The sequence below is a fragment of the Vidua macroura genome, chromosome 7 (assembly GCF_024509145.1).
Source record: "Vidua macroura isolate BioBank_ID:100142 chromosome 7, ASM2450914v1, whole genome shotgun sequence".
Classification (NCBI taxonomy): Eukaryota; Metazoa; Chordata; class Aves; order Passeriformes; family Viduidae; genus Vidua; species Vidua macroura.
Genome location: NC_071577.1, coordinates 19,222,811 through 19,249,593, shown reverse-complemented (window position 1 = coordinate 19,249,593; position 26,783 = coordinate 19,222,811). Strand labels below are relative to the sequence as shown.

The 26,783-nt window shown below is 37.7% G+C and overlaps 1 protein-coding gene across 9 annotated transcripts in view; it reads right to left on the bottom strand.

The window, feature by feature from the left end:
• The window catches only part of ATF2 (activating transcription factor 2), a 49,240-nt gene extending 22,696 nt beyond the window's left edge, over positions 1–26,544 (bottom strand). Inside the window, exons 1-11 of one of the 9 annotated variants that reach the window (XM_053981948.1) lie at positions 26,479–26,534; positions 25,276–25,322; positions 22,768–22,798; positions 17,279–17,353; positions 16,585–16,654; positions 14,984–15,080; positions 13,201–13,319; positions 11,023–11,151; positions 6,506–6,684; positions 6,075–6,189; positions 5,810–5,896 (exon numbers count right to left, since the gene is read on the bottom strand). In XM_053981948.1, the coding sequence (XP_053837923.1) occupies positions 5,810–5,896; positions 6,075–6,189; positions 6,506–6,684; positions 11,023–11,151; positions 13,201–13,319; positions 14,984–15,080; positions 16,585–16,632 (774 nt within the window). In that variant the 5' untranslated portion in view covers positions 16,633–16,654; positions 17,279–17,353; positions 22,768–22,798; positions 25,276–25,322; positions 26,479–26,534. The other 8 variants (XM_053981951.1, XM_053981953.1, XM_053981947.1 and 5 more) reach the window with 8 other exon arrangements.
• Between the last annotated feature and the right edge of the window lie 239 nt (positions 26,545–26,783).

Here is a 26,783-nt window from a genome sequence, read left to right as displayed (position 1 = left end):
CTTGCTTCGCATCAATAACCAAAACTGCCATGCTGAAGGAGTTTGACACTTCAGACTGAAAACTTTATTGAACATAGAAATAAATACACAGTTTTGATTATTATGCATTAAACTTGGACACCCTAATAAAAAATCCTTTCAAATGCTGTAAGAGAGACAATTTGCAAAGGTAAAAAGTCTCCAGAAGATGTCCATTTTGAGAAAACTTTTCAGCAAGTACCTCAGTTCCTTTATGCTTAAAGAGTTTTATGACTTCTAGAACAGCTGAAGAAAAATTTTAACCGTGCTACAAGAAGGCATCCTATGTTCATTACCAAAGACGTCTCCTGCCAGTTATTTTAAGTTTTAGATTTTGGAAATTAAAATATAAATTTGTTTACTAAAGTTAATTCACAAACTTATAAAGAAGAAAAACTTTTCTTCTTCATACAATTTGGCAACTCATAAGGAAACAACAGGTATTTATCAAAATAAAAATGTGTTCTTCTCACGTTAATACAAATACAGAAATGAAGTTATCTAAATTATCATATTTAAATTTCAGAGCATTAGAAAAAAGTCAAATTAAAGATTGTAGTGCTTCTAACTACTACTCACGTTCACTTTTAAAAAAAAAGTCTACAGAACAGTAGCCTTTTGTAAGCAAGTAAGTGTGAAATGAATGATTGCGATGAGGAATGTAATCAGAGCACAAAGTTCTTTTCTTACTATAAACCTCTAAGATGTGTTAGCTCCTTGAAATATGCAGAAATAGCCTCTGCAAAGAAAGGCACAAAGCACAAAAGAAAGTGCCTGGTTTGTGCCAGGTATTGAATCTGAAACAAAGAGCTGTACCTTCTACACAGGACAGCTCCAGATCTGAGAACAATGCAACAATCTGGTGCTATTTCAGATTAAATTTACTACATCCAGTTTTTCATTGATTTTACTCAACCTTTGAAGTTATTAGATCTGTGTCAACTTAGAATACCTTGAAAGAGTATTGTGGTAGGATAGCAGAAAATGCAGAACACCATAATAGCAAGTATGGTCCTTCAATACAGGAGAGGTTAAAACAACTACTGCCAAAAGCAGATATAAATAAATCATGTTAACTTTCCAAACTCTGCATCCCATACAGTACAACGCTTACTTAAATACCCAAGGAAGTTAGGGAACTTAGTTAGGAATCTATTCCTGCATGTTTTTTGTATTTGCTACATATTCTATTCTTACATTTTATAATGCAATACAAAAAAATCCATGAGATTGCAAGGTCAGTCTATAACGAACAACAAAAACTTTCCTCAAATAAGTAAGCAATAAAGCAATAGACAAAAACAATTCCAAACATCTATACTCCTGGGGATGTTGTGAAGGGAACATCAAAGCTTCACCCCTTCATCTGTTTTTTTGTTCAAAATACACTAAGCATACTGTGCTGACAGACTTCATAGCTTCATAAAATTGTTTAGGCTATAAAAGACCTTTAAGATCAAGTCTGACCATTGAGCCAGAACTGCCAAGTCCACCACTAAACCATGGCCCTAAGTGTCACATCTCCATGTCATTTAAACACCTCCAGGGATGGTGACTTCACCACTTCCCTGGGCAGCCTGTTTAATACTTGACAACCATTTCCAAGAAGAAATTTTCCTAAATGTCCAATCTAAACCTTCCCTAGTGCAACTTGAGGCTGTTTTCTCTCATTCTATCAGTTGCTGTTTAGAAGAGGCTGAGTCTCACCTGGTTACACCCTCCTTCCAGGTAGCTGTGGAGAGCATGGAGGTCCCCCCGAGCTTCCTTTTCTCCAGGCTAAACAGCCCCAGCTCCCTCAGTCACTCTTCAAAGGACTCTCTAGACCCTTCACCTGCCCCACTGCCCTTCTCTGGACATGCTCCAGCACCGCAATGTTTGTCTTGCAGTGAGGGGCCCAGAACTGAACACAGAACTCAAGGTGTGTCTTCACCACTGCAGTACAGGGGAACAATCCCTGCCCTGGTCCTGCTGGTCACACTATTGGTGATTCTGATAAAAGCCAGGATGCCACTGGCTTTCTTGACCACTGCTGGCTCATGTTAAGCTGGCTGCTGACCAGCACTTCCAGGTCCTTTCCCAACAAACAGCTTTCCAGCCACCTTGCCCACAGCTTGTGGTGCTGCCTGGGGTTGTTGTGACCCAAGAGCAGGACCCAGCACTTCACCATGTGGAACCTCATACAAATGACCTCAACCCAGTGATTCAGCCTGTCCAGATCCCTCTGCAGAGCTTTCCTACCCTTCTGCACACTAACACTTTTGCCCAACTTGGTGCCATCTGCAAACTGACTGAGGGAGCACCCATTCCCCCGTCGCCACCACTGATAAAAGACACTAAGCAAAACTGGCCCCTACACTGAGCCCTGGGGAACACCACTTGTAACTGGCCACCAAAGGGATTTAACTCCATTTACCATCACTTTTTGGACTCAGCCATGCAGCCACTGTTTTTACCCAGCAGACTGTATCTATCTAAGCCATGAGCAGTTTCCCCAGGAGAATGCTGTGGCAAATAGTGTCAAAGCCTTTAGTAAAGTCCATGTAGACAACACTGACAGCATTTTAGTCATCCACCGTAAGTAGGTCACCTTGTCACAGAAGCCAAGCAGGTCAGTCAAGCAGTCTGCCTGTCACAGATCCATGGTGGCTGGATCTGATCCTGGCTGTTCTGTGTGTGCTATGACAATCAAGATCATCTGCTCCATGACCTTCCTCAGCACACAGGCTGCAGTTCCCTGGATCCTCCTTCCAGCTTTCCTGAAGATGAGCATCACATTTACTGACCTCCGGTCACCTGAGACCTCCCCAGTTAGCCAGGGCTGCTGGTAAATTATTTAAAATGGCTTTGCTGAGCTTCTTCCCTAGCTCCCTCAGTACCCTAGGGATTCCATCCAGCCCCATAACCTTCTGTGTGTCTTAGTGCTGTAGCAGGTTGGATTACAGAGGCTTTGCTCTCCTCCACATGCCTGTCTTCCAGCTCAAGGTGCTAGGTACCCAGAGAGGAACTAGTCTTACTATTAAAGACTGAAGCAAAAAAAAGGCATTAAGTACTTCTGCTTTTTCCTCATCATTTGCCACTATGTTTGCCCCCATATCCAATAAAGTATGGAGGTTCTCCTTGGACCTCCTTTTGTTGCTGATGTACTTAGAGAAATATATTTACTTGTCTTTTACAGCAGTAACCAGATTAAGTTTTAGCTAGGCTTTGGCCCTGCATAACTTCACAACATCCACATACTTCTCCTGAGTAGCCTGCCCCTCCTCCCACAGGTCACACACTTCCCTTTTTATCCTGTGCTCCAGCCAAGGCTCTCTGATCAGCCAGGCCAATCTTCACTGCTGGCTCATCTTTCAGCATGTGGGGTCAGCCTGCTCCTGCACCTTTAAGATTTACTCCTTAAAGGATGTCCTGGACTCCTCTCCCTTCAGAATTGCCTCCCAACATGAAGGGGAAATGTGGCCATAACAGGCAAAAGGGCACAGGGCATGTTCCCAGTGTTCAGCTAACTTAATCATACCAATAAATCCACAAATTGCAGTATACCATTAATACATGAAACAAACAATGTTCATTTATTAAATTTCAGTGTATTAGCTTATTTTTCAACATTAAACATGAACTATTAACAAAATGAAAAGTGAGCTGTAAAACTAAATATTGTCTTCTGTTGGCTTAACCAGGAACACAAGTGAAAAATAAACTTGCTTTGCAGACCATCACAGATTTTAGTATGCAGCAAGCAACATTATTTTTAAGAGAGACATGAAAAGAAAGGGTTTGATATCACAAAGATTTGAATTTAAAAATTAAATTGAACTTTGCAGTTAATAAACCATCACATAACTGCCAACAATGCATCCCATCGCACAGTGAATTAGTCTTACTCTTGGAGGCTTTTCTACATAAACATTAAGTTTCTCATTAAATTGCTTTTACTTTCAGGAGGATAAGAAATTAGTTTTTTTATTTTTGTGAATAGGCACTATATAAAAGTAAATGAGCATAAGAAATATACATAATTCTGATATTCTTGAATTCTGCTCATGCTTCATGTTAAGCAACAAGGAAAGGAAATACTGCAAATACCCTTTTTACAGTCTCACTTAGAAAAAAGATAAGCAATCACTGAAGTGCATATATTAGCTAAATTGTAACAAGAAGGCTAATGAGACTGTTAAATTTTAAGTCTAATGATCTTTGTTTTCCTTTGCATTTGAGTGATTGCTTCTTCCAATGTGAGATCAAAGTCTTCATCACACACATGTATCTCCTTTCTGCCTTTAAATCATTCTAAGAGCAAATCACTCAGTAATATGCTTAAAAACCTGATATCTTGCCCATCTAAAAAATTATTTGGAACCAATTCCTCCTGGATTTCAGACAGAATTCAGAGCGTGAGTCTCCTGACTCTAAAACATGTTCAGTTTCCAAGAAAACAGTTCTTGCTTTCACTTGTTTTATATTCTTCTCTTCTGGATTTAAGGTAAATTAATTTTGTAAGAGCTGGTTACTTTTAAGTATTTTCTGAGGTATTAAAAGATTCCTTTTCCCATTCCTACGAGACAATGATGCAAAAACACAGACCTTCTTCCCTTATGTCCTCCTCTATACTATTTGAAAATTCATTTTGTTCAACAGAGCAGGGAAATGAAGGAAGACCTGACAGCGTTAGGCAGAGTCAGTGCACCTCTCCACAGCAGTTTCAGTATTTGGTTTCAGAATGTGGTCAAGGTGTGCTCACTCTACAGGAATCCCTTTACTCCAGAATAAACAGACACACTGTTTCTCATACTGTTGCTTGAGAACAGAAAACAGGTAAGGAAAGAAGGCCCACAGGTTTAGATCAAGAGAAATGAGATATCTAAGAATGTTAAGGGCATCCTCCCACTTACCAATATCAATGCAGAAAAATGTATTTTATCTAGCAGGTGTTCCTGATTCTCTTTTAGCACAAAGTAAGAGCTGAAGGAAAAGGAACACTATTTCACAGGATACATACTGTTTATGGAGGCATCTTGTACATATATAAACAGATTAATTATTGTTTAATAATAGATTGTCTATTGCTTTAGAACAGTTGGAACAAACAAGACAGAAAAAAAGAGAAGCAACTGCCTAATGCTGTATAAAATAGTTCAGTAAATTGATTAACTCAAACTACCACCTTAAATGGTCAATAATATTAAGTCAAAAGAACAACCCCCCATCAAAAAAAAAACCCAACCATTTTTTGCTTGTTTTAGACATTTTCCAAATAATCCTCAACTCCCCCCAAAAACACCCAACAAAACAGAAACAACCTCCACACAGAATAATTTGTTAACTACATAAGTACTACATATTTAATTGCAAAACTCTTGCCAAATGGATTATATTCAGTTGGGAGTCTGAAAACGTTTAAAAAACCCATATTTTTCTTAGTTTTTTATGAAAGATCATTCTTTTGGGAGGAAACATTCTGCTTCACTGAAAGAAATGTTCACATGCTACTAATCTTGTCTTTCTCCCAGCTAGCATTTCTGATCCTCTGATACAAGAAGTTAGAAGGAGTTTAGTTGGAAAATTTATTTAAAAGAATGACTAAAAATAAGATCAAACTGGCCATTAAGAACGGAACTGGAATTGGAAAGAACTGTAAAATAAATGCAGCTGTTATTTTTCTGGTTTTATTAAATTTATATTTGCAGAATTTAGACTAATAAAAGAAAACTAAAGCTGTTTTAAAAAGCAATAGAATGTAATTAATTTCTCAAGTTATTCTTCTTGAGGAATAATGGAGTTTTTCACTTACCAATTTAGCCTCAGACTGCACTGGCTGTGGGGAGGAAGGCCCTGGGATTCCTGGGATACTAGGCACCATGGTGACAGGTCTAACAAGCTGACCAGATAAAGTATAAAAATGAAGAAAACCTGAGTATGTTATCATAATAGAGAGCATTTGACAGCACTACCCTCTGAAGCCAAAACAGCTATCAAGGTGCTTAAAACTAAGTTCTATGCTGCACTTATGCAAATCTGCTCCACTTTCAAATTAATATAGCATCATGCTTACTTACTGGAACTGCAGCAGGGACATGCACATTAGAATTTGTGATAGATGCAGGAATAGCAACAGGCATGGTTTGTCCATTAGGAAGATGTAACAGCAGAGGAAAAGGACCTGGAACTGGACTGAAAAAGGAATGAACTATATAAAAGAAAACTTATCCAGAGAAGAGAACAAGTTTACACATTATTTTAAATTGGTTTGTTTCTTTACAGGTGTAATGTAATATTTATTTGGAGATCAAAAATATGAACTTAGTGATGTGGAGAACATGGAATATATCTCACATGTAGTGAAAGTCCAATGTTTCATGTGTAGTAAAGCACCACATTACACCAAAGCATCTCAAATTCATATATTAACTGCAGAAACAGTAACTGAAAGTAAATTGGATTTTCAAATTCTGCAAGAAAACGTTTTACTAAGATTTACATAACTTACACTATTGGTCTGTTAGATGATGGAGCTTGGGTGATAACAGTACTAGAAGTTGGTGATGGTATTGCCTGCTGAATAATAACACTTGAGTCAGAACTCGTAAGCAGTACATTGGGAACCTGGAGCGATGCTGGACGAACTATTGTTGATGTAGGCTGTGCAGTCTGCTGCAGTGACACTTCCTGAGGAAAAAGAAAGCTTCATCAGTTTGTAAAATACAATTACAGACCACTAATTCCAACTGTTAAATGAATGCAGTTAGATGTAACAAGTCAGAATTTCTGTAACATTATGCATAGAGAATCAGTTATACAATTAAAAACACTCAAAAAACTCCCTCTGAATGAATAATTTAAACCACCAAAGTAAAATTGTTTCAACAACAGTGATTTTACTTTTATGACAAACCTGGCTCAATTTATTCTAAGGCCACTATTACTTCTTATTGCTTTTAATTCAGTTTTGATCAGATTTTAATTTTTTCCCCAAGAAACCCATGGTACTACCAGCACCATCATGTTTACCCACACTCCGAATAAGGAAAATGTTTTATGATGTCCTTATGTACATTTCAGTTTCAGTCCATTGTTCTGGATTTAAACAAGAGAAAAAAGATATTTATGGTTCAGTAAAAACAATAACAACAAAAAAAAATTTTGACCCTTTAGCTCTCTAATTAGAGTGATAAGAGTACTTGGAATGTTATATTCAGAGCTCTGCAAAATATATGCATATCCTGATGCAGAAAAAAATTATTTGAACACAGAAATTAAACTTTCTTAGGTGCAAATAAAGACTAGACAGAAATCCCTATAGCTCTTAGCTTAGTGTCCAGGTAAAGCACATTATCAATTGAATGCTGCACCTCTGTTTGCTATTTCTGAAAATCCAGAAAGGCCTTACCATAACCAATGCCTTCCTTCTCAGGAAACCCTTGATATTGCCAGACTTCAAATTTACCTTCAGACAGACTTGTTGCCAAGTTATTCTTTTGACAATGGCTAATGCAATTGATACACAAAATCACGTTCTTAAGACCAGCAAACCTTAGTTGCTCTGCTGGTAAATGGTAATTCAAAGAGAAATCTCTATACCTATGTCACACAGGCTGCACTGATTATTATTTTCTTTGAATGAAGCTTGAGTTTTGAAAATTCATCCGCAAAGCTTTAAGTAGTAAACTCTGAGCTCTCTAAGTAGATTGCTTGTCTTTTTATATATTAATGCACAAATGTGTGAGATCCTCTGAGCAATTCACAGGACTGTATGCTTGCTGGCAAACTGTGGGCTTTACAAAAGAAAATACTTGAGATGATGAAATTTTCTCCCTCCAAAAGCTCAGAGGCTAGATTTGTCATCAGAGTTCACTAGTTCATTCATGCTTTTTCCCATGGAACCTAAAAATCTATTCACAGTGAATGAGATTTTTGGAGAATAACAGTGAGCTGTGCTGAGGAAAGTGCAATTGTTTTATTATCAATCTGGGGTATAATATTTGGCTGCACTTAGCACTACAGATGAGCATTCAATAAAATGAAGACAACTAGTACAGAATTGTGGAAACAGGAAGAAAAAAAAAAAGCCCAATCTTAGTTTTAGGACACGGTTAAACACTTCTTTGCAAGAAAGGAATTTGGTATAACATCTTACAGATCTTATTCAGGAATCCCAGGGAGACTATAAATGAGACTGAACAGCTTGACTGTGAGAAATTCAGAGCTCAGAATACCAGCTGAATCTGTATGCTAGCATGAACAAGCTGCACAACTCAAGCAACATCACAGTGGTTGTTACATGTGAACAAAGACTACAAGATTACGTGTACACTTGATAAAAAATGGACCCTTGGAAGGACTTACACAGAATCACAGATTGCTTGGAGCTGTAAGTGACCTTTAGAGACCACTCCAGTCCATCCCTTCTGCCATGGCTAGGAACATTTTTCAGGAGATCAGGTTCCTCAGAGTCCCAATCAGCCTGACTCTGAGCACTTTCTGAACCCAGCCTAGAAGTTACTGGCGTGTCAGTACCACCTCCTACCTCTAGGCAAGCAGTGTTTATACAGCTGAAAAAGTATTTTCAATCTCCTCTTTACACAAACTTGCTCTTTGCTACACTGAAAAATGCATGCAGGTGCCTTTTACTGCAACAACATGGCAAAAACATAAGCTGCAGATTCAAGAAGTATTAAGTATTGCTTTAAAGTAAACTGACATTTCATCAGCATATAAAAACAAAATTATAGACCCAACAATCTGATGGAAGATTCTAGTTGATCACTAATGCATTGCACCAATGAAGTATAAATTTTGTCTAGAATAAAATACATTGTAAATATATTCCCCTAAAGAAGAAGAAAATAGAGTTGAATTTGCAATCGTAAGATTAAGTGAAAGTGACCTTACCTTTACCTACCTTTCCTTACAGGACAGAAGTTTAAGCCCACCCAAAGGTACTAGACTTACTAAAAGGACTTCTCCAACTCTTGTACTTCCTATTCTTGAAACTAAAACCCACTGAATGGGAAATTACAGAACAGGATAGTTACTTCAAATGTTCTCAGATGTGCATATTTGCAATTATTTCCTATCTAAAAGCAAATTCCATGCAATAACTCACTAATGCTATCAAAAATACAAAGAATTCTTTATACAGAAATGTAGAGGGCCAGAACTAATACTGTACTTGATTATTACTGTAAGAAAACAATTGGTTTTAAAGTAATTAAATTAGGCAATTAGCTGCTTGGCAACAACTAAGCAACTTTTAAAACTCTGTTGAGGTTTGCCCTTTTAAAGTCCCGTTAATAAACAACTGTAATGTTTAAAAGCTCGTATTACTTTAAGGCTTAAAGACTTTATACACTTCTAATGATATCTCGGTCTATTCAAATCAAAATATCGACTCTTACTGAAGCCTAACAGAACTCATGAAACTCTCAGAAAACTAGGAAAATAATTAAGCATACTTTTTTTGAGAGTCTCCAAGGAATTATTTTGACAACTACAAGGACAATTAGAACTGCCTTGCACATGCATAAATAGGTTGTAATAGTTTAAGACTATTAAAATATATGCAGGAACAAAATGGTTCCAGTTAAAACATCTATGGCCTGAAAAAATCCCTTCTCTCCTTCAATACATCTGCAAAAGGAGAACACAAAAATCTAACTAAACAACACTCTGCTCACATTTCTCAATCTCTGCAGGTCACGTTGAGCTGTACACTCCAAGCAGCACCCTCAGCCTTGCTCAGCTTGTCTCTACAATCAGACATGAGAATGGCATTGAGCAGCACTGTCACAGTGACACACTGAAATTGCATCATCACTGAGACAAGTTTATAAATACTGCCAAGCATTGAGATAGAATTTTCACTTGTTAAGATGCTAATGAGATACTGACCCATGATTGTATGAAGATAGTAATATTATCTTCTGCCAAAGTTAGATTAAGAAGACTTGGAATAAGTATTTGCAGCAAAAAAAAAAAAACAACTAACTGCTGAAATAAAGACTTAAGATTTGAACTATGATTCACTTAATCCAAGCAGCTCTTTACATATATTCCTTTAAAATGCTTTTACTATTTTTGAGACTGCATGATTGCCTTGATTAACCATGATTACTCATCCTTGCTAACGAATGAAACTCAGAAAAACTTAGGGCAAATCTGAATTGAAACTCTTTACAACTTCTGTCACACATTTAAGGTTGTCCTCACATTAGTTCCTGTGGCAGTGTAAGAGTTGAAACCAGAAAGGTTCAGACTGGATCCAAAGAAAAACGTTCTGCCCACAGGAACAGCCTGGTACTGGAGCAGGTGGCACTGAGGCTGTGCAGCCTCCTTCCCACAGAGGTTTCAAGACCAGACTGTGCAAAGTGCTAAGTAACTTGGTCTGATCTCAGAAGTAACCCTGGATTTGAGCAGAAAGTTGGACCAGGAAATCCGGAAGTCCCTTCCAACCTGAATTACCCTGAGACCCAAAAAAGTCTTGCTGATTTCTGGGAGTAAGGCACCTAAGCCCCTTATACACAGACTGCCCAGAGAAGATGTACAAAAAGACTGACTAGAGCAATATTATGGTCTGCTCCTAATGTTTGTATTTATCGAAGACTTAAAATAATTAACTCATTAATTTTGCTTCATTTTCTGTACTTCAAGAGAACTCCACAAGATGAAAACACTGCAAGTCACATATTGAAGTGATCACTACTAAAGATGATGCATAAACAAGAAAAAAGAGCCTTTTTTGTCTTTTCTAAGATAGCACAAATCTTAAATTTTATTTCTTTTCTGGCTTTACTGGATGGCCAGCTTTACTGGAAGCAATTATTCTAGTGAAAAAAAAGGTAACTGAAGAATTGAACAAGTTACCTATATATCCACTGCAATGTGGCAAATGAAAACTCTTCCTTTCAACTACCTATGATAGCATGGCTATCATCATATACAATAAATTTACAGATCATCAGAAAGTCAAAAAATAAATTCCAAAAAGAGAAAAATAAAGGTTCTGACCTTTTCATCATTGGTAGTAGACTCTGGATGAGGTAAAGGACTATCTTGATGAGTTGTCTCTACAACTGAAGGTTCTTCAATTTTATTTCTTATAATTGGTGTTGCAAGAGGGGACAGATCTAGAGGCATCTATGAGCAACAATGTAAAACAAAATTAGTCAATGTTTAAAAAACAAAACTGAGCAAGAAAATATAGAAGAGAAGCACTGAAGAGAAATATCAGCCCATTACAAGACAGAGGTGCTGATGTTTGAAAGGTCTTGGTGCAGGTGCACTACCAGTCAAGGCTATTATACCAGCACCTACACGAACACCAATGTTCAGTGACACAAATGTCTTTTCAACACCAACGCCAGACTAAATATTTTCTTATTGAGAATTAAAAACATTCCTAAAATTTTCCATTTCCAGGGGTCATAAGAAAATTATAACTGCGGAAGGACTGTGTTACAGTGAGAAAATTGCAGCTAAATTAAGGTATCCTTCTGTATATTATTATATCACATGCCACAAAGCACAAAATCCTAACCACATTTCCAAATTGAGAAAGTTAGTATAGACAAACTTCAAGCTTATGGCAGCTAATAATTATTGAAAAAGCAAATTTTATATTACTACATGGGTAAAACTCACCAGGACATCTAGAACACCTTAAAGAAATTGAGCTACAAAGTACTTAATACAGTAGATTTGCAAGCCTATATTCTGATCTCATCTGCTATCCAAATACTTTTGGAAGAAATTTTCCCCAAAGAAGGTTTTCCAAATGCTTTTTTACAATTAAATTCCTAGGTTTCCTGTGCAATATATTACTAATAGACAGGGAAGACTGTAAGAAGTGGAATCTCTTCTCATTTCACAAGTGACTATGAAATATTACAGAAAAAAGCCAACTATCAATGCCCTAGAAAGTGTGCTATTATGGTACATTTTTCCACACTTTGTCATGATTGTTTATGTATATAAATCATCCAAAGATAAGGCAGGACTGTGTTTTTTCTTGTAACACAGAGTACAGCTCGGAAAATTAGTATAAGTTAAAGAAATAGACAAAATGTTTAAAATACTTTGCAAGAAGATACAACCTTCTTCAAGACAGTGTTGAGCTATACAGAAAATAGTCTTGGTAATTCAAAAATCAAGTTTAACATACGTCATGGTCTAAAAACAGTCAGCATACAACAACTAAAAAAAGTAAACTTATAAATCCATTATTTGATACAACTGTTACAAAGTAAGGATGAGGCTTGGTCAGGAATGGATAATAATCCATCCTATTCACAAGTACCTCTCAAGATCTTTACTGAAACAAACAAAATGAAGCCACTGATTCTGCAAAACCTATATAAATATGTATAAAACCATATTTTTAATCACTACCTATAGAAGTCAACCAGGTAATCAACTAAAGACAAAATTAGTCAAAGGGGACATTGAACAAATTTTTTTACTTGCAAAAGTATTTAAATGTTTAGGTTCCTAACCAGTTATGACTGGGAAGCACTGAAATAAGTAACAAGAGTAACACTTAAATGTATGGAAAGTTTCTCACAAAAACATGAAGTTGCTAAACAGATGTAGTTCAATTTTTTCTAATATTTCAATCTGTACACTAAAGTATAAGTAGATCTTTATGTTGTAAGCAATAGTTTCTAGGCAAAAGTTATTTCAACACATAATGAATATAATCATAACCAAATTACTGACATTTTGTAAAATTTAGTCAGTACTTAATTCTCATTATCATGATGACTGATTCTTACAGTAACATCAGTATTCAAAACCAATCAAAATGATCAGTGTTCACATACTATTGTTTTCATGTGTTTTTCTTTCTGCTAAAAACTCTTTTACTTTTCAGACTCCTTTTTTGCTTATTTAGGACCTCAGGAGATTTCAATCAAAACTAGTGGTTAACTTCAACAGATATAAACTAGATACTTACATGATTAGGACAATGTGTCCCATTATCAAGGCTAAATATGAAAAATTAATCAGGTAAACTAACCTTCAGAAGAGTAACCATAGATTTGTATTCTCTACATACAACACATATAAGCAGCTAACATGATTATTGGTATAGTTTAGAAGGCAATATATAAACCCATTGCTTTTTCAATGGAATTTCTGATATTTAAAAAGTGGAAGCTCTGAGGAAAAAAAATCTTTTGAACATACTTTCTTAATGTCATCTTCAGAAGCCTTTTTAAACTCATTTTCAAAAGGACTTGCTAATTCATTGAATAAGCCCACTTCTTCACAGTTCTTCAAGAATCGAGTTGGTGTTGGTGTCTGATCTGAAAAGAAGCGTATAAAACCCCCACAATTTTATTTTTACAATACCATTTACGAACCTACTTGTCCTAAATAATTTTCAGAATACAAACAAACATAAAGAGACGAGGAGGTGGCTGGGAACCCTCGGGCCGCATTCAGCCCTGCAGGGAGGCAGTTGGCAGGCAAACTCCACCTGCTGGAGACAAGGACCCGGGAGCCTGCAAAACACCAAGCCCCTGACAATCCTAGCAGGGAACCACAGCATCTCTTTTGTGACCATGAACCACAGGGAGCTATTCTCAAGTGCACAGCAGAACACTTCAATGAGCAAGGAGACTTCATCTGAAAACAGAGATAAAGACTATATGAAGGCTTTATTTAGAAAACCACTGAAGAAAGTGCACAGCTCAAAGCCACTTTGCTTCCTTTCCTAATCTGACAACAATAGTAGTTGCTTCCAAGTGCATGGAACTTCGAAAGGAAAGCGTGCCTCTGTGCACAAGATCGTATTGACTCCTATGATGCCTCTGGATAAAGCTGCAATTATAAGACTTCTGGCATCTGAGTGACTACCCCATGAAGTAGCTTCAAAAACATCTTTATATAAAATTCCTGTTATTGCCTTATTTCGCTGTTATTATCAGGTCAAAATTAACTACACTTGCCACAAAGCTACTTGCATTTCAAATACTGTGAATTAGTATGATTGTGCAGACTTATTAAGCTTGGTGTCTGCAACAGTTCCCATGCTGGAATGTGGCTGCACAGAGACACATTTTTAAATACCTGATTATTTGAAAGGTCTCGTTCCTTGTGTTGCAATTGACAAGGAGCACATCTAGAATTTTAATATTTTTAACTGCTAGTTTAGGAGCAATACTTTTTTTATTTTCTCATTGTGACAAATTAGCAATGTACAAGAAAAAAAAAAACAAACAGAAAATGTCTGAAAGTCTTTCTGAAGTTCATTTAGGCTGCTCCACCACTGAAAAAACCACAGACTGACTGTAACTTCCACATACTTCTTCCACATACTTAGCACATGCTATCTTCATTCAAAAACTCTCAAATGTATAATGCAATCAATCATCCATTGGTGATTACTTATGATCCTGGACAAAAGCTGTAATTACTAAGGGTATAACATGAATTAAGAGGTGGGACTAAAGTATTTTGAATTTAAGCCAAAATGAAAACAAAAGATTTGATCTTTCTTTTACTATCCCATTGGAAGAGTAATCACTGATTCATTCTTCAAATATCATCATGACATGTAAAAATGCTACATATTTTAAATTTTAAGAGACAAATAATATCAATGAATAATTAAAACTGAAATACAGTTTAATTTAGTTACAGATCCTCTTACGAGTAGTCTTTATTAGCATGTTTTTATTAAATGTTTATACAATTAAATCAATTATATAAGTATTGATAATTTTTAAATATTTGGATTATATAACAGATACAAATAAAAGTAACTTATGGAGAATAATACTGCCTTCAAATTCTGACATGCATTATGTAAGAAAACACTGCCTAAGCACACACTGCACACAAGTATAGTGCAGAAAATGTATCACATTCTTTTAACATGAATCTATGCATTATGTACAGAAAATGCATAAAGCACATGCCCATTCCAGCAGAAAAGTGAACAAACTTAATACAGGTATATACTTACCAGCCACAATGACACTATCATTACGAGCTGGCCCAAATTTCAGTGTCATCTCATGTTTATGTTTATGGACAGCCAAATGATCCTCATTGGTAAAACGCTGCAGCAGAAAGTTTTAAGAAACATTTGTAATTGGGAGTGTGAACACAACAAATGCCATTCCACAGAATGCAATTTTTACGACACATAAAACTACCATTACTATGTTAAAATACCACCCTCTAAAGCAGATATATCTTGTTCCTTGGTCAACAGTATCAAGCAGAAATATTATAAAACTCAAATTATGTTCATAGTTACTAAATATTCCAGGGAAATTGCAGTGTTATTGCCTGCATTCGTCAAAAGTCCAAGATAACATTTCAGAGTGCTGCAGCCTCCATCAACCATCAGCAAACAGCCATTTGCTGTATTAATGGATCTTGACAATGTCTAGTAATTGACCACCACTACTTGATTACTGCATTATGTATATTACCACATTAATAAGAATTGATCTGTAATCACAAACTTCACTGCATTTAACAGCATAAAGATAAAATAAAATAAAATATTGTAGCTCCCGCCCCTGACAATTTACTACTTAAAACAAGGGGCAGGTAGAATGGGCAACACTAGAATAATGCTAGACAACTGAAATGCTGTGAATTAGCTAAACCTTACCAGCATTTTAAAAACCTCTCAGGTTTGCTCATTTCATGCATACTTTCCCCAATATTTAGGGTATATGCTATAAAAAAGCAGTAAGCAGACAAACTAAGTGCTGTAAAAGAGATATTCTTACTTTTACAATTTGTTTGTTTTCACTAATTTGCTATGCATCTGTAATTGTGGGCGAAGTTAGTTTCAATTGACATATTCTAAGAAAATGTTTCCCAAGATGCAGCTTTTCTAAAAGGAACACATTTTACACAAAACATTGAAATTCTTAATTTTCTTTGTGAACATCTGAGCTCCAATTTATGTTTCTGGTTATGCCTCACTAATTTAAGTCACTCCACATATAAAGATCCACGTCAAGTATCACCTCTCAGGAACTGATACATAAACTGAATTCACCTCAGAGTACAGTAATTCAGAATGTTTCCATGAAAGAGGACATGTGCATGTAGAACTGTGAGGGTAATCAAAAATGTAGGATCACTGTAAGACAGGGTAAAACAAACAAGGGACTTTTTTTTTTCCTTAGAACTTTACTGCCCAGAGTTTCAAATGCCCAGCTCTCCGTAACTCCTGCACCCTATCTCTGCATACAGCATAAGCCAGAAATTTCTGCATTCTATCATGCTAAGAGACTTAAGTCTGTCTTTCTGTCCTCACTAAGTGGTGGAGCAGCTCTTCCAGAGGGAATACGATGTCCAGAGCCTGACTCCCTCTCTCTGTTCTACAGTGTGAAGCTGGCATCTGGGACATGAACTTTTCTCTTCACCTTCCCTGGAATCATCAGCTGGTGTAGACCCACATGCTAAAAATTCTTGCTTTTCAGCAAAACATAAAAACTTAGTAGCAATTATCATAAGCCCCTTTTCTTCAATCTCTAAAAATACATTTCACTGTTTTACTTTTATTTGAACAATGCTAATAATTTCAGTTCAGACCATTACCTGGCCACATCCAGGGGCAGTACATAAAAAGGGTTTGTCATCACTCATATTCCACAGGTCGTTGTGCTACCTGCATTAAAATTAGAATATAACAAATTTTACAAATAATGCAACAAATTATCAATACATCAACAAGCTATTTTAATATTCTATGGGCAAGAATTTCTGCCTTCTGACTATAGTAATATTCTAAATACCCATATGTATTTCATATGGATTTCAAGCTCTGTCAGGAAGGTACACAAAATCCACCACAGCAGTTTCTGAACATACACCTTAATCAGAAATCCACATGCTCACATGCAACATGACTAACTGCAAAAAGTATCTGAAAACACAGTAAGAACAACTTGTCACTGAAAATAAATACATTGTAATAATGATCCAATTCTCAGTTTAAAAGAGATCAAAGCAGCAGACAACACCATGCAGTCAAGGTTCTGGCGCCAACAGATGAAGAAGTAGTGTTCATTCCTTAGCCTTTTCACAATCCTTATTTAAAGCTCATCATCAGAGATAAGTTAGCACATACCCGTTTGTGTAAACTGTTATGAATTTAATTACAAAAACATGTACTTCAGTAATGTTTCAGATACTTAACTACTGACAGGCTAAGAATACTTAAGAAAGAAGTAAGATATTCATGATATTTGGTGCTATTTTGCATGCTCACCCCACGTACTAATACACATACCTGCCAGATTTCACATATAAACCTGTTTCATAGGGCGAACTATCATATCCTCCTTTTCATGGCAATGAACTGTAACTAAAAGAAGATATTAATTACTATGCATGCTAAAAATATAATAATGAATGATTTTGTAAAGATAAATTATAAAATGTCCGCTATTCACCCATGAAACACAACAGTTTTTCAAAGAAATTGTTTGCTTCAATACATCCTCTAATTAGTTGTGGCATCTGTGGCTTTACCTTGGAGGAAATACATTCATCTTTAAATGAGTATTTGTGTGGAGAACTAACAGTGTTCGTTCTGAACACTATTTAGATTGATGAAGCAAATAAAGATGAATAAGGATGTTGTAACGATTAAAGATCATGGGCAAAATAAACCCATGTCATCCCCAGCGCACTGGTCATGTAGAGTTGCAAGGATTCTCAAAGTGTCTAACCACCCTAAGAATGTACACTTCTGGTACACATCTGGGCACTAGACACAAGACATATCAAGTAAGCATAAGCAAATAATTTCAAACTTATTACCTCAGAGATCTGTAGGGAACACAGTATCTGATCCTTCTGGTTGTACCTGTACAGTAAAAAACCACTATGTATAGATGTTTTTTGATATTCCTTCAAAGAGGAGATCCCAGCATCCTTGGTAATGTTCATATAACAGCAAAGAAAAACATGGCATGCAGGAGATTCTGAACTGTCACTTCTAAATATATGCTTCAAGGAATGGGGATACTGAGCTGAGATCAGAAGTCAAGAAGAGATGAATGCCTGCCAGAAACTTCAGAGTCTTTGGCACTGACAGTTCAGGGAAACATTTACATCCCAAAGAAAGGATGCCAAAGCAAATCAGGGATGAAGACTGTCTGCAAAGAGTTCATAGCCTGTCTCAAGTTTCTGAAGGAATGAAGTATTTTTTTACCTGTTCAAACTGTGAACTTGGTACCTTCACTAATAAGGAGTATTAACAAGATTATGGGCAAGTCTGACTCATGACTAAGGCTTAAGGGTAAGAAATAAGGTCCTTATCCATGACACTTATTAAGAGTATATCCTTACAATACATGGAACTTCAACAGTTAACAGCTATCCCACTATTCTTCAGGAATGCAACAGTCTCATTTCTTCAAATGCAGGCTGAAGCAAACAGAGTTAGTCTTGTTTAGATCTCAAAAGGAATTAGTTTTTTTGAACCTGCCATCATAGGGCACTGTATACTTATTTAATGGCTATATATGCCCCCATATGCCAATATACATATATGTATATGTATTATGAGTAGACAAGTAATACTCATATCAGAAACTAATGGTGGAAGAAACAATTATGATTTGTTTTTTTTTTTTTAATCCAAAGCATGAAGATTTTGATTAACTGAAGTGCATGTAGGACATTTTTTCCACTCTCTTACTATGTCTTGTCAGTCTCTGAGAGATGCAGTTTCAGACATAAAATCAACTCCCTCCATGCTGTCAGTATTTTTTGTAGGTGAGAAGATGTAAATTTTTAAGGTCCATTCATTTTCTCTTTTCAAGGAATATTACCAAATCTCATATTTGCATGTGAAGTTCTTATCTGGTTCCATGTCTTAAGTTTGTGAAGCCTGTGAATTTTGAATGCCTGATAAACAAGTAAAAAAATCAATCCTTGTGAAAAAGAAAAGCAGCACTATCCTTCTGGCAAACTTACAGGAAAAAAATTGGAGATAAATTAATTTCCTCATCTTTGTAACATTATTTGACTGCAGGCCACATGGAATTTTGTGAGGTAATCCCCTGTAAAGAGATTCCAGATAACATCTGAGGAAAAAAAATTATGTTGAAGCACTGAAACTTTTGCATCTAAAAGAAGTTCACTTGCATTCTAAGCAAGACCTTGGACATTTTAAATCTAAACAGAAACTGGATCTGACAGGATGGGGAAAAAAAAGGGCTCAGATTTGTTAGTGCAGCCAAATTGGTAAGAACTGTATTTACCTATTAGAAAGACTTGCAAGGCTTGCACTTAGAACAAAACTCCATGCAACAGTGGAGGATGAGGGGCAACTGGCTGTCAAGCAGCTTTGGGGCAGAACCTCCAACTCCTGGCGGACAACAAACCCAACACGATTCAGCATCATGTCACTTCTAGCGCTGAAAGACAAGAGCCTACTGGGATGAATTAACAAAGGCACAGCATTGAGATGAAGGGAAGTGATTACTGCCCTTTATCTGGCACTCTAAGACTACAGCTGAAGTGCCATATCCAGAGTTGAGCCCCTCAAGACAGCTGATGATGTGGAGAGAAAACATCTGGAGCCTCATCAAAACAGTTAGGAGCTTGGACTATTACATAACAAGAGGAAGCAAAGTTTGTTCAGAATGGAGAAGAGCTAAGGATCTGCTTGCTGTCATGAACTATCTAATGTATTGATATAGAAAAGTCAGATCCAGACTTTAGGTAGAGTATAATAAGAGGATGAGATGCAACATTCACGAGACACACCAAGAAAGTTAGGAACAAGTGTAGAGCAAGAGGAAAACAGCATTAAAATAAAAGCCCACAATGAGGGTTTGATGAACACTGGAACAGGTTGTCAAGCAGGGCTGTGAAATCTCAGCCTTGCAGAAATCCAAATTTTGACTGGAAAAAATTCTGTGCAATCCAAGATAACTCCGAAATTTAAAGCATACCATAAAGATATCATAGCAAGGAACAGAGGTGAACAATTGCAATGGACAATCCAAACTTGGGTAATGTTCTGACACCTTTAGAAGACTCTGCGTGGTCAAAAACCTGTTGCTGCTACAAAATTCACACAAATCCCATCCTTTGCATCCTCTTTTCCTTCTGGATTGCATGTTGCCTGACAGGCATAACAAAACTAACATAGAGAAGGCAAATTTTCAGGAAAAAATGTTGGTAATTGCCACTCTAATTTCAAAGGAGTCTCTCTCTGTTGTAGACTGACTACTCAAAGTGAGAATATGACAGTAAGAAAGAGTAATTTAGAAAATACCTTTCCCCAGAAAACCAAAATAGCAACTTAGATGCCATCTTGACAAAAATGTTACTTACCCAGCCAAATTAGAAATGTAATACATGAAGTGATAACCCTGTCCCTAGAGGGGAATTAGAGTCACCCCGGACTGTTACCTAGGCAACAGCTAACACCTCGTCCCAGAGAAAAAAGACAGCTCCTGAAGGAATGTGAATATGAATGTGAAACTCCAGCCTTATCTCTTCAGCTAAAATGAACATTCAGTGAAATGATTCTTACTACAGTCCACTGAACTGCAACTTGCTTCTGTAAGCTTCAAACTCTACATTCCTTTCAGTAGCATAGAGAAATCCGTATGTAGAATTCCAGTCACACAGTAACAGCATCAGAGCTGAACACAAGAAAAACTTGAAATAATCTTTACAGGATAATCAACTTCAGTACTAAAATCACACTAATAATCTCACTTTTTTGGTGTTTGCTCCGTACTTTCAACACAGAAGTAAAATACATTCACATCATGCCTATTCAAAATGTAGCAAGCCTCTTTCATGATGTTTGGAATGTAAATGGTACAGTAAACTACATAAATAAGTATAAATCCATCTTTAAAATATATATAATATGGAGAAATAAAAATGAGTTTACAAATAATTCACTAATATGTAAGGCAATGTGCTTATTTAAAAAATAAAAATGTCTCCATAAAATGTCACATTAATATATATCTAAATGTGCTACAAAAATAGCTTCAACAATTATCTGCCTATTTCCATAAGATTTTAATTAAACACCTTGGGTACACTTGGTGGAAACTATTACTACATAGTCTGAAGCTCGCTTTCAAAACCTTTCAGAAGACAATTTTACCAAGAATAGAAGCCTACACTGACTTAAGCCATGTCTTGTTGGCTTATTTAGGTGGTAAAGATTCTTCTGTTTTCTCTTAATTGCCTACATACAGGAGCATGGAAAATACAACTGACACTTTGTTTCAAGACTTTTTCTATTGAACATATAAGCAGCTGTTTAAAACGTATATATACCAAGAGTCCTTGCAAAAACTTCTTCAAATTTGCTGAGAAAATTCTTCACAGGTACCTAGTAAAGACTCACCAGACTTGCAGCTAAAGCCTCTACTTTACCTATAAAAAGCAAGGTGTATGCGAAAAGACGTCCATGCACAGAGCTGCTCACAGGCTGTGCACTCTTAGCCTGTGATTACTTATTTTAAGCACTGTAGCAATACAGAGATTGCTCTCCTGTAACAACAGGGCTGACACAAACAGCACAGAAGAAAGCTGCCAGAATTGAGCACAGAAAAGACAGCTATGAACACACATAACCCCACCAACAAACAAAAACTGTAAAACCTTTGAAGGACAGCATTCTTCTTCTGGCCAACATGCAAGAAGAGATGCATATTTTCACAAGTGTGTCACCCTCCTAAACTGGACAGCCCACAGAGGACAATCTGTCAGTCTGCAGCTACAGCAGTAGCTGATTTATCTCCTACTGCTTATGTGACAAGCACACCCAAGCCTTGCAGCTACACTGACCACTTGCATGTGGCTCCAACCCAAGAAACATCTGTACATTCTGCTTTGAGAAAGATGAGAGTTGGACAAAAACTGTAGCAGGCCATTGAGACAAGCCAGAATTATATTAGTCCATCAGCAAACAGTCTCCTCTGAGTCCAAACACTCCAAAGTGCTTATGTTACAGCACCACTGATGCGTTTTCCTACGGATGTTTGCATTTCCTCAAGACTGGCCATGTCCAGTCAACATTTCCTTTTATTCATTACATTGGATCTGGGATTGTGCCCCCTTTTACTGCAAGATACAAAGCCTTACTGTATAGAGTATTATTAACTCTTACTAAACTTTTCTGTTGATCTCATCATAATGTATAACTACTTTAGGTAATGTAAGACTTTACTTTAAAGCTTCTCTTTATAATAGGAAACTGAAGCAATAAATGAACCAGGTCAAAATTTTTAACTTTTATGAACTTCTAAGAGTTTTAGTTAAGAGTACATACTTATTCAAAGTAAAGTGAATGGAACATATTTGCCACAGTAAAGAATAACATTCTCTTAATAGTTACCTGGAGAGCTGAATTTAGTGTTTTGCTTAGCTCCTTCCAAGATGTCTTTAGATGGGGGGGAGGTAGCTATTTTTGTTTTCTAAATTTAAACACCTCATGATTAAGAGATGGCTTTTTCATGCAACCAAACAAATAATAACAAAAATCAAAATGAACATGGTGTCTTTACACTTTCAACACTTGCATACAGCATTCACATCATAAATTTTAATAACTTCCCACATTTAAAGAGTCTATCTTTATTTCCACAATTTTCTATACATGTAGATATGCAAGTTGTGATTTCAGTAAAAATCAGAAGTTAGCAGGTAGAATACACCACTTAAGAAGTGACAAAATTTTGAAAAAATGTAATTTGTATTTTAAAAGGAAGAAAACCCCAGTGATCTACTTACCTAGAGGGACTGGAGATATATTTTCTGTTTCCTATAAAGCAAAAGAAGAAAGGTGAAGCAAAACTAGTGTAATTAATTCTTGACCATTTCAGGGCACTTCCAGAAGTGATCTGACTGTATTTGTGCAATACTGTCAAATTTGACAGTCCTAAAAAATAAAACTGAGAAATGAAGGAAATGGAAGAGATAAAACTTGAAAATTCAAAACATTTCTCCTCATAATCAAAGTGGGATTGGCAGAAAGTAACCTTGGGATTGGCAGAAAGTAACCTTGTAGATTCTGCAAGAAAACTATAAACTCTAGTTCAGAATATTTAAAGTTCATAAATACCAATGGCTGGCAAACAGAAAAACAGGAGCTCCTTCCTCACATTATGCTGCTAGCAGAAGGTTCCATTTTTTTCTTTTAGAAAGTCAAATGATGGGCATTTTTTGCTGACATTATTAATTAACTGCTAATATCTGATGTCTACAGTTAATTCCATACCTTCCACCATTTGTCTAAATTCTATAAAGGGCAGCACATCTGGACAAAAAGAAAAGATGATTTACTTAAAGACAAAAGAAAGGATGATTGACACAAGTTCCAATAATGACAAGACAGCCAGTTGGACAGGTAGGACAGACAGTCACATATACAGAAACAAAGCAATTAAAGTCCTTTAGCTGCAGGAGCGGCTTCTTCCACAAGAAGATACATTTCTGGCAGAGAGCACAAATGGCATAAAGAAAGGTCCTTAGGCCTAACATTTCCTGTTGGCTGAACATGGTGGCTTCTAATTCAAACCTCTGCCTTAAGTATTTTTCAGAGACATCCCTGATCTTTCTTTAACTTAATAAAAATTCAGGCTGTGCGAATACAGCTCTTGTAAATAAGCAAAATGTCAATGAACCTCATAAAAGAAATATAGAGGGATTAATATTCCTCCCATCTTCTCACTATTTGCTTACAGAGATATTAGGCTTTGCTTTCTTCAGTTCATTTAACTAGGTTTGAACATCTTCAACCTAACAAACATTAGAAATCCAACCTCATTTTTCTACACTTGTTTCAACAAAATTTAAAAAATAAGCTTAACAAAAAGTTGCTTGCTTTTCACACTTTCTTTGATTGCATCCCTGAAGTCTAAAATTGAATGAATGAATTAAGAATTTAATTCTAAAAATCTTTAAATATATCAAATATCTCACTACAGGATTCCTCTTGCTCATTAAAACAGAATGATCCTTTTCTGTCCTGTAAGCACTTGTATAAACTATCATTGGATTTACCTAGGAAGGAAACACAACATATTGCTTGGAATGCCTTGCTTAAGAAAAGCTCTTATCTGAAGTGAAGCTAACAGAAAAGTTCTCAGGCTGAACTGAAGCTGACACTCAACAAAGCTGAAAACAGTACAGCATAAATCTGGGGGAAAAAAGCATTTATTGCATAATTATTAAATATTGATTAATATTTTTGTCACTAACTATATCCAAAGACTCCTTAGAGTGCATATTTTATGTTAAACAAATACAGATCAGTTATGCAGAACAATGGTAACCTGAAATCTAGTCAAAATTAAAGAGTTAAAAGTATTGAAACACATTTGCTCCTTTGAAAATAAAAATGCATAATTTTTATACAGAACCTCAAGACTGTGTTAAGAAACCATTAAGAATGTTGATACTATAAATAACTTTAAGTTAGAAAACCTTCACGGAGGTAAAAATGTACATTCGTAAGTTTAAGTTAATGAAGAGTGGAAGAAAAAAAAGCTTATGACAGAAAAGCAATTTTTAGCACTAGGCCCATTCAAAATTTAATGAAACAAGAATGAAAATAAAAGCATAGTTCATGCTGTTCAACGTGGTCACAAAAGAAAAATAGCATGAAAAGCAAGATTATTAATTGAAGTATGTATGATGAAATTTAAGATCTGAAAGTATCTTATATTACATACTGCATAGTCTAGAAGTTTCTGGAAAAAGACCTACCAAACACATTCATATTTCTAGAATTCAAGTCAGGGTAGAAATATCAACTACACTGTGAAGAAGATCAAAAGCTCAACTACTTGATTAAGCATTAGCATGCAATGTCAGTATTGAAACATAAAATCCCAATGGATTTTTAAAAGAGCTGCTTCACTCTATGTACACACTAAGGTCTCTTATTATTTGACAATTCTTTTGAAGCATTATATAACAACCAGTCCATGACAAAATTATTGTTTAGTTTTTTAACAAGACAACTTGACAATTTTGATTCTGGACTGCATAATTATAAACACTTCAGAGTTAATTCAAGTGAATGCCAAACCGGACTAAAGTTTGTCCCTCTGAAATGATGTCCACTAACAGACAGTAACCTGTTTCAGTGGATGGCTGAAGAAATTCCACCTGGAACATCTGCAGAAGACCACGACCACAAGGACTGCTCCAATCCTATCAGCTTGTGCTGAATTTAACATCTAACCATACCTAGCAGTCTTATGACCCAAACTTCAGAACATTTGTTTTTATTACCTCTTATCCGGCTTTATGCTCAGCAAGAAGTGTGGATGTGACATTCACTGCCATGAGTAGAACATGTCAAACAGAAAACAAAACCACTGTTTTAAAAGGTGGTAAGTAAAATACATTTCAGCCATATTTGTGGTCACTGTTTGGAAAGTAGGGGATGGTTCAGAATGTTCAGATTATTCAAAATTTTCATTTCAGTGCAAGAAAACAGATGAGAGTATCACTACTGGAAGATAAACACCTCTGGGAAAAAGCAACAGAACAAAAACCAAGTGAGGGACAGAGTGCATGAACAGGGCATATAAACACACTAATGGATCTGCTTCCAAGAACAGGGATGCAAAAACGCTGTAGAATCAGTAAGACTGTAGAAGCAACATGGCAGCACACATTTCCCCTAACTCTAAACGTGAGGTTACATTTTGACATAAAACATTTGTGCCTTAAACACCATGCAGCTCTCACTAATTGAGAGTCTGTGACATGTTTTTTTCACAGGAAAGCTTCAGAGACCTTTTATTTGACAACTCGACAGGCATTACGCACAATAACAGTCAAAGGCAATGAGGCAACTGGTCCAGGAGGTTCAGCTCCGTGGCCAGACACCAGGCAGGCCAATACCTGGTGCAGAAGAGCTGTTCTTACCCCCCGCGCCGCATCCCCCACACCCGTACCCTTCTCCGCACCAGCGCCGGCACGGACCAAGCTCTCCTTCAGAGACGAAGATGGATGCACACGGAGGCCTTCTTGGAGCAGAGGCGAGGCGGAAAGGCGAGGCTCGGCTGCCCCCTCCTCCCGCCCTCCACGCCGCGGGCCGGGCCCGGGGCGGCTGCCGGCGATGCCCCCGGGGGGCACCCGCTCCCGGACGCGCCGCAGCCCCCTTCACCCACCCACTCGCCTCGCCGCCACACGTCCCGGGCCGCCCGCCAGGCCCTACCTCCGGGCGGGTACCGGTGTCCGCGGCGCCGGCCGGGCCGCCCCGCCCCGCTCTAGGGGCGGCGGGAGCCGCAGGCCGCGCTGGGGGAGGGGGCTGCCGCGGAGAGGAGCGGCGGCGCCATGTTACTGCCTCCCGGGCATCCCCCGCCCACCGCCGCGCCGCGCCGCTCCCGCCCCGCCGCCCCCGCCCGCCCGGCGCCGCCGCAGCGCGGAGGGAGGAGGAGCCGCCGCGCCGGGCCGAGCCGGGCCGGGCCGTGTTTACAAACTCACCCGGAACGCGGCCGGACCGCACATTAAAGGCCGGGTCCCCCGCGGGCTTCCGTCACCTCTCGCGAGAGCCGCTCTGACACCTCCGCGGGGCGGGGCGGGGCGGGGCGGGGCGGTCACGCGGCGCGGGGGCGGGGCCAGCGCGGGGCCGGGCCGCGCTCCCCACAGCGACCCCGGCCGGGCCGCGGCAGCGCCGGGCGGCGCCTCGGCCGCGCTCGGCACGGCGGGCACGGCTCGCGGGGTGGGGCAGGATTGCTGCGGCCGCGGCGGAGAGGAGCTCAGCGTGAGGGGCCCGTCCTCCCCGGCGG